Consider the following 18,958-nt stretch of genomic DNA (forward strand, 5'->3'; position numbering starts at 1 on the left):
ATTTTAAACAGAATCATAAGATTATGATGGGATCTTGGTTAAGCAGTGGCACTGTTACTTTGTTCCACATTTTGCATTACAACTCTATAGAGAAGAGCCTTCAGGGTTTTCTTAACCTCATTACAGTTTGAGTACATGGATTAAATATTGATGTATTTATGAGGCAGAAGAGGATAATGGTCTGTGATAAAAGTTATGTCAGTGGATCCTGAAGCTCATTGTTTTTGTTGTCACAAATACCATCAATGGTTCCCTGCAATATAAACTATCTTACTGTAGTAGGAATTCTTTGGACAAGTCCTCAAGTATTTCCGCTTACTGGTTCAAGTTCAAAGGGCTAAATAATAGGTGAAATGGTGTGAACAGCGACTGAATACTTAGATTTGAGCTCTGATACTACCCCTATTCTCTGTAGGATGTAGGCAAGTTGAAATTTATATTCTGTGGCTTGTCAAATATCTTACTTCTCTACTTCCCAGAGTCACTGTGAAGGAAACAAAATTACTTACGTAAACTGCTTCAAAAGCTGTGATATTATGTAAACAAAGATTTCATCCTTTCTAACTCCTACTTTTCTACAGCTCAATCTTCCCCTCCATGAGAGAGAAGTGGTTTCTGAGAGACTGGACGGCCTTCTCAGACCATTTGGTCCATGGGCATGACACAAAGCAGTATTTACAGTATGGACCACTCAACCATGACTCATCAGATGTTCAGAGGAAAAAGAAAGTATTCTTTGATAAAGTGAACTTGGGAAGTGATCTTGGAGAGTTATTCTTCTATTAGCATGCCCCAAAGTTCTGAAGACTCCTGCAATAAAGAATTCCTTTAAAGTTGTTTAACCCAACATTTCTCAAAGTTATTGGACTGGGATTCTCTTTTGTGGTATGTTTAGTAACTGTTAACATGACAGTTAAAGGCTTTTTAGAGTACAAGGAGGAGAAGCAATCTTAACAGCTAGCATTTATTATCATGCAGTTCCTATGTGTAGAGACTCTCTGACATGCTTTACATGTATTAATTTATTTTAATTTTTGCAACAAATTGACAACATAGGTGCTAGTGTTACCCCCATTTTACAGATGAGAAAACTGGGGCACAGAATGATAAATGTCTTGGCCAAGATGTAACCAGTGTAAAACAGATAGAGGATATGAACTCAGATGGTCTGGCCCTGAAAACCATACTCAATCATTATGCATACCACTTTAATTGCAGACTAAAAAACTACATGGAATCCATGTACTAATAATCTTAGCACAGTACAATATTTTCAGCTAGTTTGATTAAAAAACTCTGAAGCTCAGAGGTTTTGCAACGTGTACAAAAATCACAAAAGAAACTGATGGTACTACATGCCCAAGACATTAGTTCCTTCGCCCCTCAAAGAAGTCTCTGAACCATTCTGCAAACACATGGAACAATGTATGAAGGCAAGACTGATGATGGGGGGCAAAAGAAATGTCATCATTCTCAGGTGGCTATAGCTCTCCTTAGAGTTCTTTTCATTTTTTCATTCTCCTTCCTCAACTATACCCAAATGATTATTATGTCTCTTTAATTTTACCTCTAAAATATTTCATGAGCTCTCTGCCTCATTTTCAGCTCTTCTGTCACTGCCTGAGAATAGGCCCACAATTCCTCTGCCTGGGCCACAGCACTAGCTTTCTAACAAGGCTCCCGTGTCTTGATAGTGAAGAACAATTACCTGTGGAAATAGCTTTTTGCAAAAGTTACAATATAGTGCAATATAATCTATTGTAAAAATATAATGAAAAAATTCTCAGAAAAAACATAAATGTTTACTATAAATGAAAGATTCAACATTTATCTCTCAGACTTCAGAGTTGTGACTTTATCTGAGCATTCTTGTAGTCCTAATCAATTCTCCATTTAAGCACCTATAAGACACACACTCACACATACACAAACACACATACATATATACACATTGGTAATTATTAGAGATCACGCCAAAAACAAACAAAAAGTAAACCCTGCAAATGTAGTCCTGTTATTAATTTGCTTTGCTAAGGCTGAATTATCAAAATCTGATAGAGATCCATCATGAGGAAGGCTTCAGATACACTCTATGACCCTTATTTTACAGTTCAGTACCAAACACTTGAACTTGACTTTGGCTTTGGTAAGAAAAATTTCCATTTGCTGTGTTTTCCTACTTTATAACAATAGTAATAATGCCAATTCTTAGCTGAACAAAGAATTTCCCAGTGGTGAGGATATGTGTGGTGGGGAATTTTCATGAAGTTATTAATTTTTTTCCTCCAAAACCCAATTCATCCACTCATGAGCAATCATTTCCTGGCTTCCTGGGTCTAAATGTACTAGCTCACACAAGTGGCATTTTTCAAAAAGAAAGGGTGGGAGAAAAAAATTCAGCAAATTAGCCAAGAGCAGCCTGGTAGTTTTTAACTTCCAAAGTGGTTAAGAGATGATGAAAGGTTTTAGGAGAAAAATGACATAAGCAGAAGAAAATTCTTAATGTTGTCTGAAGAGACAAAAGTATTTCACTTTCATTAAAATTATTTTTTTCCAGTTTTTTTCTCTTTTTTACTGCAATCCTATGTCAGAAAATATTCCCGTGGGTGGAATGTTAGTTAAATATAAAAAGAACCAAATTATGCTTACGTCAAACTACAGAGTGAAGACTTTTTCCTACATGTTCCTCTAGATTCTTAAGGTTTAATGCCTTACATTTAACTCTTTTATCCATTTTGAATTAATTTTTGTGAGTGGTGAGAAGTAGAGGTCCTGTTTCATTCTTCGGCATGTGGCGATCCAATTTTCCCGGCACCACTTATTAAATAGGGCTTCTTTTCCCCAGGGTACGTTCTTGTCTGCTTTGTCCAAGATAAGTTGGTTGTAGGTAGATGGTTTTATATTTGGATTCTCTGTTCTATTCCTTGATCTATGTCTCTATTTTTGTACCAATACTATGCTATGTTGGTTACTATAGCCTTGTAGTATAGTTTGAAGTCTGGTAATGTGATGCCTCCAGATTTGTTCTTTTTGCTTAAGATTGCTTTTGCTATTCGGGCTCTTTTCTGGTTCCAAATGAAGCATAGAATTATTTTTTCTAGATCTGTGAAGTATGACATTGGTAATATGATGGGGATTGCATTGAATTTGTAAATCACTTTGGGTAGTATGGACATTTTAACAATGTTGATTCTACCTATCCATGAGCATGATATGTTTTTGCATTTATTTGTATCCTGTGCAATTTCTTTACACGGTAGTTTTCCTTGTAGAGATCGTTAACTTCCTTGGTTAAATATATTCCTAAGTATTTTATTTTGTTTGTAGCTATTATGAATGGTATTGAATCTTTGATTTTACTCTTAGTTTGACTGTCACTGGTATATAGAAGTGCTACTGATTTATGTACATTGATTTTATATGCTGAAACTTTGCTGAATTTATTTATCAATTCCAGGAGTCTCTTGGTAGAATCTTTGAGGTTTTCTAGATACAAGATCATATCATCAGCAAAAAGCAACAGATTGACCTCTTCTTTCCTGATTTGGATACCCTTTATGTCTTTGTCTTGCCTGATTGCTCTGGCTAGAGAGCACTATGTTGAATAGAAGTGGTGACAGTGGGAATCCTTGTCTTGTTCCATTTCTTAGGAGGATTTTGGTTGTGGGTTTGTCATATATGGCTTTTATAATTCTGAGATATATTACTTTTATGCCTACTTTTTTGAGGGTTTTCATCATGAAAGGGTGCTGGATTTTGTTGAATGCTTTTTCTGCATCTACTGAGATGATCATATGGTCTTTGTTTTTGCTTCTGTTTATGTGATGAATCATATTTATTGATTTACATATGTTGAACAATCCTTGAATCCCTGGGATGAAGTCCACTCAGTCATGGTGGATTATTTTTCTGATGTGCTATTGAATCTAGCCTACTAGTATTTTATTGAGGATTTTTGTATCTACATTCATAAGGGATACTGGTCTGTAGTTTTCTTTTTGTGTGTGTGCCCTTTCTTGGATTTGCTATCAAGGTGATACTGGCTTCATAGAATGAGTTGGGAGGATTCCTTCCTTCTCGATATTGTGGAATAATTTCTGTGCTATGGTTACCAGGTATTCTTTGTAGGTCTGATAGAATTCAGCTGTGAATCCATCTAGTCCAGGGCTTTATTTTGGGGGGAAGTTTTTTATTACTGTTTCAATCTCACTGTTCATTATTGATCTGTTTGGGAGTTCCATTTCTTTGTGGTTGAGTCTTAGAAATCGTGTGTTTCCAGGAACTTGTCCATTTCCTCTACGTTCTTTAGTTTATACATATAGAGAGTTACATAGTATTATTCATGGATGATGTTATGTATTTCCATGGTATCAGTTGTAATGTCACCTTTTTCATTTCTGATTAAGCTTATCTGGGTCCTTTCTCTTCTGTTCTTGGTTAATCTAGCAAGAGGTCTGTCAATTTTGTTTAACTTTTCAAAGAATCAACTTTTGTTTCATTAATCCTTTGTATTTTTTGTTCGTTTGTTTTCCAATTCTTTTAGTTCTTCTCTGATCTTTGTTATTTCTTTTCTTCTGCTGGCTTTGGATTTGGTTTTTTTTCCTTTTCTAGTTCCTTGATATGGTACATTAGGTGCACTCCTCTAGATATCAGCTTATGCAAAAAATTTATGACTAAAATCTCAATGGCAATCATGGCAACAACAAAAATTAATAAATGGGATTTGATTATATTAAAAAGCTTTTGCACAGCTAAGAAAATAATCAACAAAGCACACAGACAACCTACAGAATGGGAGAAAATATTTGTAAGCTACACATTTGGTAAAGGGCTAATATCTTGAATATACAAAGAACTCAAACAAGTCAACAAGTAAAAAACAAACAATCCCATTTAAAAGTGGGCAAAAGACATGAACAGAAGCTTCTCAAAAGAAGAAAAACAAATGGCCAATAAATATATGAAAAAAATGTTCAAAATCATCAATCATCAGGGAAATGCAAATTAAAACTATAATGAGATATCACCTTACTCCAGTTAGAATGGCTTATATTAAAAAGTCCAACAACAATAGATGCTGATGTGGATGCAGAGAGAAAGAAATGCTTATACATTCTTGGTGGGACTGCAAATTAGTGCAACCCTTAGGAAAAACAGTATGGAGATTCCTCAAGTAACTAAAAGTAGACCTACCATTTGATACAGAAATCCTACTATTGGGTATCTACCCATAGAAAAAGAAGACTTTTCATCAAAAAGACACCTGCACTTGAATGTTTATTGCAGCACAATTCACGATTGCAAACATGTGGAATCAACCCAAATTCCCATCAATTCATGAGTGGATTAATAAAATGTGGTATATGTACACCACAGAGTACTACTCAGCCATAAAAAAGATGAATTAATACTTTTGCAACAATCTGGATGGAACTAGAGACCATTATCCTAAGTGAAGCATCTCAAGAATGGAGAAACAAATACCACATGTACTAACTATTAAATTGGAAGAAACTGATGAGCACACATGTGCTCTCAGTGGAAATCAACTGGGGGGAAGGGGGAGGAAGGGAGTGAGAAAAACCTAACTCATGGGTACAATGAACACTATTTGGGTGACAGGCACACCTATAGCTGGGACTTCAGTATTACAAAAGTGATCCATGTAATCTAAAACATTTATACCCTGTGAATATTTTGAAATTTAAAAAAAAATTAATTTGTGATAGGGAAAAAGAGAAAATTTGGATAAATAAAATTTAACATTAAAACTATAGTCTTCATAAGGAAGATTTCCACAGTTTGTTTATGTTGTAAAACTTGTCAAAATACACTAGAGGGAATGTCCCATTTTTTGCTCTCCTACCCTCCTGACCCACTGCAGTTTGGATGAAACTGATCCTTAACCACACCTCCAGGAAACAGCACGTATCCCAGGTCAATCACAGCACCCATCCTCTTCAGGGACTGGGTCAGACATGAGTATGTCATCCAAGCTCCCCTGTACCCATGGCCTAAAGTGCCCTAATAGCTATCATTTGTCTTGCTTCAAATTGTAACATAGCACAATCTTTCTTACTTCAAGAAAACCTGAACTTTAGTTTACTTATGGGGATTCATCTAGAAATAATATTTTTATAACAAATCGATATTTTTACAAAATATCGCATACATGGTAACTTCTGTTCTGATAGCGAGCAGTCACTCAATGAATTCATACATGTTCATTGAGAACCTCATATCTATGACCACAAAAGTATGGGGGTGAGGGAAGAAGAAGATTTCTGAACAATGGTAAGGTCAGATAAAAGTTGGATCTGCATTTAGCCAGGTAGGCAGGCAGTAGGCTGTGTGTTTGGTAGTCACATGTGGCTTAAGAACAGGAATGGCAAAAATGGACAGTAAAGTAATTCAGATTATTAACAGGTAGAGTGAACCCTGCTAGTGCATACAAGTCATTGAGACTGCAACAAGGTAGTGTAAGATATGCATATAATGGGCCACATTCTATTGGAACAGAAAGAGAAAGGGAAAATACAGTCAAAAATGACATGTAGTTAGTGATTGAAATATGGTTAAAAAGTCAGGGAACAGGTTTATGCATTTGGTAGAAATGGGCAAGATGGACAGGCAAGAGTTAGAAAGGAAGAGTGGCACCAAGTGGAGATGTTGCAGCTGGAGCCTTGCCTTATTGGTGAAGCCAGGAATGGTACTACAAGTGACTGACTACAAAAAGAAGTAACGAGGAGAATAAGGCCCCTCCTGAGCCTGGTGCTGGGAAAGCAGGTGAGGAAAAGGGCTGCTTTTAAATGCTCTCCCAGCAATTGTGGCCAGGGAGATAGGAGAGATGGGACATAAAGGGTGGATGGTGAGAGAAGTGAGGCAAAAGCACAATGACGTTCTCAGTTTGCAAAGATGGGATGAGGAAAAGCAGAATGCTGTTCCTCATGAAGCAAGGGAACTGTAAAGGGCTGTATCAGGTCAACATGGGGGAAGAGCAGGTCCAGTTCACTGATGCTGTGATAACATGAAAATAGGCAGCCATCACCTACACAATCACACCCACACACAGGTTGCATCCAATTTGTCTACTACTATAAAATGCTTGATAACAAAAGTAAAATGGGAAAAAATTAAATTTAGAGATGCAATTTTAAAAGTCCTCATATATTTCTGGATATTGCCACAGGGAAAAAGGACACATAAAACACATTGCATTATTTGCAAAGCAGCCTGGCTATGAGTCTAATATGAATTATAGTGCGCACTGATCCAGTGCATGACTTCCTTGAATAAATTACTTCAGGGAGCCCCTAGTGTTCAGAAATAGGAAACTTAGAAAACGATACACCTAGTCTCTAGTTTTGAGAGGCCAGGAGCAGTAAGCAAATGCCAAAAGAGCCAAAGAAAAGAAAAAAGGAGAAACCAGGCAAAGCAAGTGGTTCCTTCAAAAAATTTAATTAAGAAACCATTAAAGCTTTTGCTCTTTAGGTTTATTTATTTAGCAATAGACAACCCTATAAACAATAGGAAAAGTATTACTTTTATCTAGCATGATAGTTATTTTATAGGATCCATCTACACCATGAAAATGTGGCAATCCCAGGACCTCACACAATGGTAGGCATTCAATAAAGACACAAAGTGAATTAGGCTGAACCAAAGAAAAGTAAATAAAACAAAAATAAACTGAATTATAATCAGTATAGCCAAGTACTGGGCTCTGAACAAGTTGTGCAACTTGAGGAAGTGAACTCTAGAATCAATGCTACTGTATTTCCTTTAGTCAAAGACATAGCAAGCAAAGAAGGCTAGAGAGGAGAAAGGAACAATGAAAGCTGAGTTTCTCTATAATGACTTTATTTTTCACAATAATAAACAATAAAAATCTGGACATCTTCATGATCACTGCATTGACCATAATTGTAAGGATTCCTGCTGCAGCTGTTCTCTAGCAGTTTTTTTTTTTTTTTTTAAGTTAAATACATCCATTTTTTCTTTCTGTATGGTTAGGCATAATCCTATCACTAACTCCTAAATTCTAAACAAGAAACTTAAATGTAAGCAGATGGAAATGCATCCATTGAGTTAACTAGTATCACATGGCATGACCTGACCTGCTCTAACTCCTGAGCCCGGTCTTCCTCTTTGATCTTGGCTTACCTCATAGCTACTGGATTTCTGACTGTAATAAGTAATGTCTTCTTAGTCCTGCTATTATTTCTTGACTTCTATACATTCAGCACTTTGGGGCCCTGACAGCTGCCTTAGCTGCACTGTTGAGGTTTTCGTTTGCTTTTGCTGCTGTCCAGCTGATTCAAAGTGCTGAATCTTCGAAGCCCTGGATGTGTGTGTGTGTGTGTGTGTGTGTGTGTGTGTGTGTTGTTGGGGGCTGGGAGGGGGTGGAGAGGTAGGGTGAAGTCAGGAGATGTAATTGGGACAGTGCTTGGTGCGGAAATAGCCAATTCAAGGGAAACCTTTTGTTTCCCTTCCTCACGTATACAGAGCTCCAAAATCTCCTATTGGGGCTCAGTTTGACATATGCTTTTTATGTTGCCTTTAAAACATATGCCTAAAATTCTCTAAATACAATTTATTAATCTATGAATAAGCAAAAAAAAACAAATGTATCCTACCTGACAAGACCACTTCAATAAGATCACCTTCCTGGATATCACCCGCCGTTTTCACCAGCTGAAGGATGTTTTCGGAGGTAGGATCATGGCGAAAAAGCAGAATCTTATCATACATTCCATAGAAACCACATTCAGGGAACTGCAAATACAAATAACACAATAGTTTAAATGTCAAGATCTTCCTAAATATTTTGTTTTAAATTAAGAACAAAATATGTAAATGTCAGGCCACAAATATAAGTTCATTAGAAAAGTTCAACGTATCTAGAACATCAAAAACTTTTCTTAAATGAATGGCCAAGTTGACACTGACAAAACTACAAATCAGGAGGAAAGAAATCACATATCATAAGGGTAATAATAACCAAGTGGCTTTCTAATTAGAGAGTAAGAAAACAAGAGAATATGAGATAAGATTCAAAGAAGGTCCTGGCAGTAAGGCGGTTAAGAAATAAAATAGGTGGGAAGAAGTGTGCATTTTCACACGATCTTTGTAGCTACCCAATAACATAAAAATGGGAGTCACTTAATTACAATTCTATTTCACATAACTGTGGCGATTTGTTTGCAAAAAAAGAGGTCTGTCTGTTTGAGCATATTCAAAAGTAAGAGATGACTCAATAAATCTAAATGTGCTCTGTGTGTGGGCAGCACCATTATCTAGAGATCCTCTGACTTAGGAAAGCACCAGAGGAGGCAACCAACTCTCCCTTCTGCTGCTGTCCCTACTACATCCCTTTTAGTTTTCATGCAATCTGTCAATCCACAGTCTCACGAGCAGTGTAAGAGAAGGTCCATCTGCACCAGCATGAAGGATTTTCATTAAAACAAACATCTTAGGCTAATTCGGTATGTGAAAAGGAGCTCTTTTTTTGTATATGATTTTTTTCATATAATTATTAAAGATTGTTATTTTTTAATAATATAAGTTGATTTTTATAATGTAGTGGAAAATATTCTAAGTCATGGAAAGAGAAAATTATCTTTATTGATTCTGGAACTGGTGAAGGGTATGATACTTATGTCAATATATGTAGTCTTTAAGGTGCTATTGTCAGGGAGAAATGTCCATAATCTGACACCTTCTGAAAATAAATACAATAAACTGTAAATTTCTCTTTCCTTCTTTTGTTCATAAAATTATGGGCTACATCCATGTGTCATTTTGTATGAATTAAAAATAAATATAATCAGAACATCCTCTTTCTCTTAAAAGTCTGTGCTGATGACCAGGCTTAAAACCACTTCTGTATGTCACTTAGTAAACTTGACTTCCTTAAATTAAACACAACAGCTAAAATGATGTCACTGCTTCCACAGTACTAATTAACAAGAAAAAAAAACTTAGTTCATTTTTTTTGAAGTATCTCCAATAATATTATTAGAGTACAAGGAAACAAAGGGAAAACTGAAATAACACTTCCCCACCTTACAAACAATGCCAATGCATAGCTTATGTACTATTTTTAAAATCAGGAGATTCTGGCTAGATAACCGACTAGAGTCATCATTTGTTGGACTGTCCTGGAGGGAAGGCAGGATATCAGATAAAGGAGAGGGGAAAAGATTCACAGCTCAGGTGCGGATCATAGAGAGCAATGTCAGAGATGGCTTGGGACCCCACGAAAAAACTGTGAAGCTGAGAAGGAAGAATATAAAGAGAAGATATTGGCAAGGATCAAACCCAGAGAGGCTGGGAGCCCAGTGAAAGGGTAAGAGAGGATTCCCCTCCCCCTCATATACCTTCGCTGAACAGCAGGACACCAACTTTACTGAAGGCTTTTCCACCCCTCCATGAGCAGAGGCAGCAGCAAATACAGAATAGTGGGGTGATCTAGCAAGCCCCAGGAGTGTGGGCAGTCCATGAGGGGTACCACCTGGAAGAGTGCCATGAGAGGCTGGAGTGCCGGCTTTCTCCCATCCAGACGCTTCCTCCGTTGCACCTCCCCTACCCAATGCAACCTAAAAAGCAAATTGAGCTCAGCTGACCGGGAGCTGTGCCCGACCCCTTACAACTGCAAGTGTAGTTTGAGCAGAGAATTCGCCAACGGCCATTTCTCTCTGGTGGGTGTGCATCCCAGTCTGAGGTGTCTGCAGAGAGTGACACCCACACCTCTTCCCCTTGAGGACTTGTGGTGGAACAGGGGTGTACAATTTGGGAACTTCCTGCCCATTGGCATTTTGCGGGGTCGCAGGCCAGTGGCTCCGATAAGCAAGCTGGTCTCGGTGCACCCTGGACTTGAGAGAGGAGCAGGGAGATGCAGGGGAGAAGTCAGGGAGCAGGACTCGGGTGGTAAGGGAGCCCACATGGATATATCCCACGGGAGAGTGTAGTGGGGTGCCAAGGAATGGGAATATGGGAGCGTACAATCCCTCCCATAGAGAACCACCATATTGGATAAAGGAGTGGCATTCCAAAAGGAATAGCCTAGCCCCTGGTTCCATAACAATCAAACAGCTCCTACCCAGGCGCACTGGCAGACTGAGTGCTGCAGCCCCTCCCCCTATTCATTACAATAGGGAGTGTGATTTGAGCCAAGAATTTTGCAAGGGGTCATTTCTCTTTGGTGGGCATGTGCTACAGGCTCAGGTCCTCACAAATAGTGGGACCCACTCTTCTCCCTCTGAAGATTTGCACTGGAACAGAAGTGCATAATATTGGAATGCCCTACCCACCAGCGTTTCATGGAGATGCATGCTAGCGTGTCAGACACATAGACTAGGGGGAGGTTTGAGAGCTGGACTTGGGTAATGAGGGAGCACACATGAACTGAATTGATGGCAGTGTGCTGTGGGGGTCCAAGTACTGGCTATTTGGCGGACTGTCCACCTCTCCCCACAGAAAACTCGGCTACTGCATAAAGGCATTAAGATCCCAGGCCAGGACCTTAGCGCTCAAGTGTTTAGGCCCTTCCCCCGTGAACAGGCCTCCCAGTTTGGAGAGTTTATCCTGATCATCGTACCAGTGGCTTTCCCTAGTGTCCAGAAAAGCAACTTCTGACCCCCACTGAGGCTTTGCAAAGTTTCTCACGGTCCTGCAACCAAGCCACAAACTGCCCTGCTCCTTCCCCCACCTCAGTGGTGGCAGAGATCAAGCAACCCCCTGGGAAGTACAGGGTCTCTCCTAAAGTGTGAGCACTCAAGTACTCCACCAGTGGGACCAGACTCTACCACAGGCACAAAAGAACGTCTCAGCAGCTGGCTCTGTCACATAAACATCAACCAATGACAAGGAGAACAACTCTATGGCTCATCATAGCATCAACCAACTCAAGAAAACAGGGTGTAGCTGATTCATACTCACAAGTACTACCCCCTATATTGGAGATTAAGGTGGGGTACCCAACACAATTCACACTGCTGGGAAGAGGTGAAGACAGCATGACAGAGGCAACCTGAGAGGGTCACCAAACTTGCTTGAACACCCCATAGTCAACTCGGGACCAACACTCCTCTCCCTGGCACAGTGAGGAATTGATCTTTGGGACTCCGGGACAGGCCTGCAAGCTAGGCCCAGTACCCCCAGGACTGGATTGAGAGGCCAGATGAGAAGGAATCAGCGAAAGAACTCCAGAAGTATGAAAAATCAGAGTGAAGGGTCACCCCTGAAAGGAAACAACTCTTTATCAATAGATATCAACCAAAATGAAGATAACAAAATGACGGATAAACAATTCCAAATTTGGATTACAAGGTAACTGAATGAAATACAGTGTACAGGCCTTAGACATATTTGTTAAATTTTTCTCTACATATTTGATATTTTTATGCTATTGTAAATGGTTAGCTAAGGTGTACCTAACATACAATAAAATTCATTTTTTAGTGTGTAATTCTTTAACTTTTGGAAAATGTATACCATAACCATATGCCATATATGCAGTACACACACCACCATAGCCAAGGTGGAACAGTTTCATCACCCCCCAAACTTTCTCTATGCCCATTTGTAGTCGAGCTGTCCTCTGACCAGCCCTTGCCCCTGGCTACCACTGATCTGTTTCTGTCCCTATAATTTGGTCTTTCAAGAATGTCATATAAGTAGGATTATACAGTACATAATCTTGAGTCTAGCTTCTTTCACTTAGATAATGAATTTGAGATTTATCTACATTTTTTGCATGTATCCTTGGTCCTTTCCTTCTTATTGTTGGGAAATGTTTCATTACACTGTGCAAATGTACTACAGTATATGTATGCATCCCTCCCCTTAGGGACATTTGAATTAGTACCAGTTTTTGACTATGACAAATAAAACTGCTATAAATGTTCACATACAGGTTTTTATGTGAACCTATTATTTTCGCAAGGTGTGTGGCAGGTATCTGGATAAATTTATAAGAAACTGCCAAATTATTTTCAAACTGACCATGCCATTTTGCATTCCCCCCAGCAATGTATGAGAGTTTCAGTTGCTCTTCATTCTTGACAGCACTTGGTAATGTCAGTTGTTTTTGTTTTAGACATCCTAAACAGGTATCATGATATCTCATAGTTTTAATTTGCATTTCCCTAATAACTAATAATGTTCAGCATCTTTTCATGTACTTATTTGCCACAAACACACACACATACAAGTAAAGTATCTGATCAACTGTTTTGCCAATCTTTTAAATTGAGTTGTTGGTTTTCTTATTAAGTTTTAAGAGTTATATATATATTCTGGATACAAGTGGTTTATCAGCTATATGTTTGATAGATATTTTTTTCCAGTCTATGTCTTGTCTTTTCATTCCCCTGACATTGTTTTCTGAAATTTGCAATTTATATAAAGCTCAATCTATCAAGAATTTCTTTATAGATCACATTTTTAGGTTAGTGTCCAGTAAGTCTTTGCATAATCTAATGCAGTACAAATTTTCTCCCATGTTTTATTTTACAAATATTATTGTTTGGACTGTTACATTTTGGTCTATGATTCACTTTGAAGCCATTTTTGAATAGGATAAAAAATATGGATCGAGGTTCATTTTTTGCATATTCTAGAAGATTTGTACAGATTATTTCTTCCTTAAATGTTCAGTTCAATTCTCCAGTGAAGCTATGTGAGCCTGGATTTTTCTTTTCTGGAAGATTAAAAACTGCATATTTCATATCCTGATAGCACAACCAAAATATAATGTTATTTTTTGCCTTAAACAATTAACTACCTTTAAAATAAATTTTAAAATCATGTGTTTGCTTCAACAGCACATACACTACAATAAATTTTAAAATGATTTAAGAGAGTAGTGAAAAAATTCAAGGAATTTAGTTCTTCGACTGGGGTAAAAAGAGAAGGAGATAAAACAGCAAATTGTTTCCCTAAAGAATAGCAAAACTTTATAGAGATTTCTAACTAATGCTTTGTCAATGTCCTCCTGACTTGTGTAGTACAAAAGTCAGTCAGGAAAGCTGAAGAAGGGGCTTAGGGGACAAGGATTCTGCCAGCTCATCACAATTTCGGTGCAGTCTGGCCTCATCCATGTCTCTTGCTTTCTTTAAGGACATCTCTATATTCCATTTCTCTCTGGTCCTGTATTGCTGACATTTGACATCACATTCTATGTTGTGCCTCTTTGTAAAAACATGGATATAATGCAATAATTTGGTGTTCAAGTAAGGTATGCTTGTCTCACATTCTAATTATTATTATATTAGCTTTGAAGGGTGACTTAGGAAACACTATGAAAAACAAGGATAGGCAAAATAGTATCAATAATATGCTACACACATTAAAGCTATCATTTAAAGACTAAAATTTTAAAGTAAGTGTTATAAATTTTCATTAAGATAATATGTACGATATATAAATCACTAAAGTATGGATCTCTTGTCTCCCACATTCATTCTTACTGTTTCATAGACAAGGCTCTTTTCTCTTCAAGCCATTTAGAAACAGGTAGTGGAGCCCTACGAAGTAGGTCACAGATGTGAGCACAGAGGTCTAGCCTCTCAGGACAGTTGTCATGGTAGCAGAAGCTGAAGGTTCAATTTTTTTTTCCGGATTGTTCATTTTATTATTAGAAAGAAAAAAATATATTTGTCTATGACTGCTAAGAGAAAAATCTTTTCTTTTATATAACATAATATTCTGCTTGAATAGAAACTATATACAATAAGATTTATCTAAATCATATTTTAATATGATTCCTGGAGGTGAAAAGTGTAGTGAAACAATGCCTGACATCGGAAAAGAGAACATATTGGGAGAAAACACTCATGAAACAACATTTCCTAATTTGGTCATAATCATCTGTTTTTATGTGAAGGTGTGTGAGCTTTGAAATCTGAAAACCCTCATTAAACTAAACAGGCTTTCAGAAAGGCTCAGAGGCTTGTAAACTCAGCTGGAGCTTATTACAAGATCAGTTCTGTGTTTCTCAGGGGCTTTGTGGTTGTGAGTGCAAACATCTCAGATAAGTGATTTGAAGCTCTCTCCAAGTTTGAGTCTAACAAAACTGGCCACTGTGAAAATATGGCCAACAATCCCGGCACTGGTCCTAAACTCTTTAATTCTACCCGATGCTGGAAACCTCTGTGCCGCTGTGTGTATCATTTGGCATTTTTGACCACAGAGCACAATTTACTGTTACATTTCACTATAAATTCATGGCTGGCCAGACAATGTGCTCCAGAGTAGAATAAATACATGTTTTAATGAGTAGCTGAAATGCGACCTGGCCAACGGGAAATCTAAGGAACAAAGGGTGCTTTTCCATAGTTGGAGCCAATCACAAAAGGCGAGGAACAAGCAATACTAAAAACAAATTAATCCATGACTCAGTCAAGTGGAAAAAAAGAGAAAGAGAGAGACATGGCCCAATTAGGAAATGAAAATACTCTGCCAGTTTACTGTTGCTAAAAGGTGAGGATTCAATGAAAATCCTGACATTAAACTATTCTGATCAATAACAGAATATATCAGGCAGTTGAATATTGCACTCTTCTCATCAAAGATGATTCCCAAGTCATTTTCCAAGAACTCTTCCTGTTCACAATAATTAGTGCCATGACTGGTCACCCTTAATGAGCAAAGAAATTAAAAAGGTGCTATCACTTCCTTACTTGGCCAAAATACCCCTTAAGTGTTGATCCAGGAGTAGAGAGACGACAAGGTCACAGTGTGATCAACTGTTTTAACAAGACTACCCAAAATCTGGGTGAAAATGTCTCCCGATTCCCTTGGCGGAGTTACACCTGAGTGGTTCTAGCCTCCTGCTGTAAACAGCAGGAAAGGCTGGACAGTTGAAAATTGTTCCAAAAGCAGCAGATCCTTAGGTTGACTGGATCGTGCAACAGAGCCAAGACAGCAGTCATAAACTTCTATTATTAACTTTTGTCAAGGAAATAAAACCATCTCCTTTTTAATCACCCTCACAATTTTTAAAAACCCTCTAACATACTAAGAAAATTTAAGTATAGCAATGAAGAAACAATAAATACATTAGTGAATTGAGTGATTATCATGTACATAGCAGCTATAATAACAAAGATTTATTGGGATGGCTCAAGCCCACCAAAAGCATGAACACTAGAGGTTCATTTAGAAGCACAAGTTATAAAGTATACATGAAAGGGGAAAAGAAAAAGTGAATAATTTATATTATTTGAAGGCATATTTCTGAAGTTTGTCCAAATTTGGGCACAGGCTTTTATTTGTTGATTTCATGTCCTCAAAGGGAGGCACATGAAAAGAATTCCATACTATGACCACATAGCTCTGTGTCTAGTTTCTGAATGTAATATTAGGAAACAGAAACCAGAAAAAATAAAAATCTTTCCTTTTTACTCATGCTCTTCCTCCTCTCTCCCTCCCCCCATCCACACTATGCCAACTCCCCACCACCACCACCACCACCCCCCACCCCCTGCCAAGCTAGGCAGAAAATAAATGGTGTCCCATTATACAACAACCAAAACCACCACCAAAGTCAGGGCTTTGCTATCTCTCCTAGTGGCAACTTTTATTATAGATTCCTGGTTGACTTACTGAGCTCTCCCTCCAAAAGATCTGATTCATAAAGATAAATTTGTAATACCTATTTTCATGAAATATTTTTTAAAATCTTTAAAAAATTCCAGCTTCTGAAATGATGAAGATCAAATGATAATTACAGTATTGAAATAAAAAGACTCATTACATTCCCAAGTCATGCAAAAGAGCAACACTGTCCACTGTGGAGCCAGTAACATGCTCATTTTTCATTTTGCTTCTCTATCTTCTGGGCCAACGGAATGCTGTCCAAATGCGGATAACTGGCAAACAATCACACCCCTTACCTTGCTCCCTCTTAGTCTTTTCTATCACACCAGCACCTGCAATCACATGACTTTCTGCTCCACAAATCCAATGCTTCCTTTGAAAAGGAATGCCTGACACCAGTGTCTATCAATTTCAGAAATCTTCAAGTCCAAATTTAGAAACACAAGTCACTCTAGTTAGTCCTCCTCTCCCCACTGTATTGACAAAAAGACTTCCTTTTCTCATTCAAGACAAGACTTTAACTTATTCCACCCTTGCTTTCCCACAGGCAGACCTAGAATCTGACCCATGGACTCTCTTCTGCTTAGATTGATCTCTCTCTCTTTTTTAGCCACTCTCCTTTATATTAAGTTCAAAATTTCATTGTTTAAAATATCATTTTCATTCATAATTTTATATCTGGACCTTAATTTTACCCTCTATTTTAATTACACCAGAAACAAAAAATACAAAAAGGTATCTGAGAAAAAAAGGAATATATCCTATCAAAGAGAAGTCTGCTTGGAATTTTTAGAAAATAGAGTTTATATTAAATGTGAAGTGGCTATCAGATTCTAAAGTTGGTTATATTGCAAGACATAGACATCATATAAACTGACCTTCCTTAACCTTTTTGGAATAAAGCTAGACTATTCCCACGATTTCTTCTTCCTTGAGTATATAAATACATTGATGTTTTGTATCAAATATTACTAAAGAAGTCTAATAAATTATATGCGTGTCTTTAAGGCAACAGATAGCAGATGTGACTCAGTGTGATGCTTAATTGTTGGCAGAATATTTTCTTCTATTTTAATTTGTATAACATGTCATCTATTAAAAAGACAAAAACAATAAGAGATGCCTTAATAAATCATTAGCTCTAACACAGCAACTTCTGTGTATAGAAGAGGTAGTTTAAATCATTATTTTGTTGTATATAATTTAAGTTTTAAAATAAATGTTCATATCAAGCAATCACAGGTGGTAATAATTAATGAGAGCCTCACTATTGTTGTGTAAAAACATATTATCCTGCATTATACCTTGACAGATTACTAGTTTGTGATAGCTATTAGAAGTCTTAGTAGACACACTGAAATTATTCCCACAACAGTAATTAGGTATGTGGATGTGCAGCTTGGAAAGAAAAAAAAATGTACTTCACACTCTTTGTCTCACTCTGAATAAAACTGTCACTATAGCATATAGTAGATTTTTTTTATATTTCATAGGCTACATGTTTATTACTTAATAAATTAAAAATAATGGATGCATATACTGGATAAAATGAAGAATATAACAGAAACTAGAAAGGTTCAACCAAAAGTCAAGAGTCATTAACTTTAAAGAAGAAAAACTTCCAGAGATTATATATTTTGTTTTCTCATTTTAGAGATGAATAAATCAATATCCAGAACATATTAAGGAATATATTCAAGGGAGCAATGCTAGGTGGTGTCAGGCCAAGTGCTAGTAGCTAGTCTCCTGGATCATACTTCTTGGAATTTCCCCTCAGTTCTGCTTCTCCTGGAAAGGAAATACAGAGAATGGCCAAATGTCTAGCAAACAGTGATTCAGAACTGAAATCCCTGAGCATTTTTCTTTGCCAGAAAGCTCTGAACCCAGGTTTACAGGTTTTAGATTTTGAATAAAGCCAAGGTAAATGACTTAATGAGCTTTGTAGCAGCTGTCCCTGGCAATCTTTAGCTTTGACTAGATAGAAAAGTCCTTAAAAGAGTGGTGGCAGTGGGGTGGCCCACTAAATGCTTGCTGACAACAAAATGGACAGCTAACAGCAATAGAAAAACTGGTTAGTGTCATTAAGGCAAAGACCAGTCTTACACATCCCACACTCCAAAGATTATTACATTATAAAAGAACTATCATTAATATTTACAGAATTATTGGTCCTATAGATAAAATAAACATTTACATAGTCTTCAGTAACACATTTTAAAAAATTTCCATTAAATTTTCTAAAATAAAATTGGAAAATGCATTCTTCTTTCATTTGGAAAATTTATACAACTGACTATCATCTTCACTATCATTAATGAAGATAAATGAAGGGTATTAATGCACTATAGTTTGTTTT

The 18,958-nt window shown here is 37.2% G+C and overlaps 1 protein-coding gene across 4 annotated transcripts in view; it reads right to left on the reverse strand.

Moving 5' to 3' along the window:
* Nucleotides 1-18,958, reverse strand: part of PRKD1 (protein kinase D1) — a 297,341-nt gene that overhangs the window by 124,996 nt on the left and 153,387 nt on the right. For 3 of the 4 annotated variants that reach the window (XM_069463932.1, XM_069463928.1, XM_069463936.1), the window contains exon 2: nt 8,637-8,775. In XM_069463932.1, coding sequence (XP_069320033.1) covers nt 8,637-8,775 — 139 coding nt within the window. Of the gene's footprint in view, nt 1-8,636; nt 8,776-18,958 lie in introns of those variants that run through there. The other variant, XM_069463942.1, reaches the window with a different exon arrangement.

The sequence above is a fragment of the Eulemur rufifrons genome, chromosome 2 (genome assembly GCF_041146395.1).
Source record: "Eulemur rufifrons isolate Redbay chromosome 2, OSU_ERuf_1, whole genome shotgun sequence".
NCBI lineage: Eukaryota > Metazoa > Chordata > Mammalia > Primates > Lemuridae > Eulemur > Eulemur rufifrons.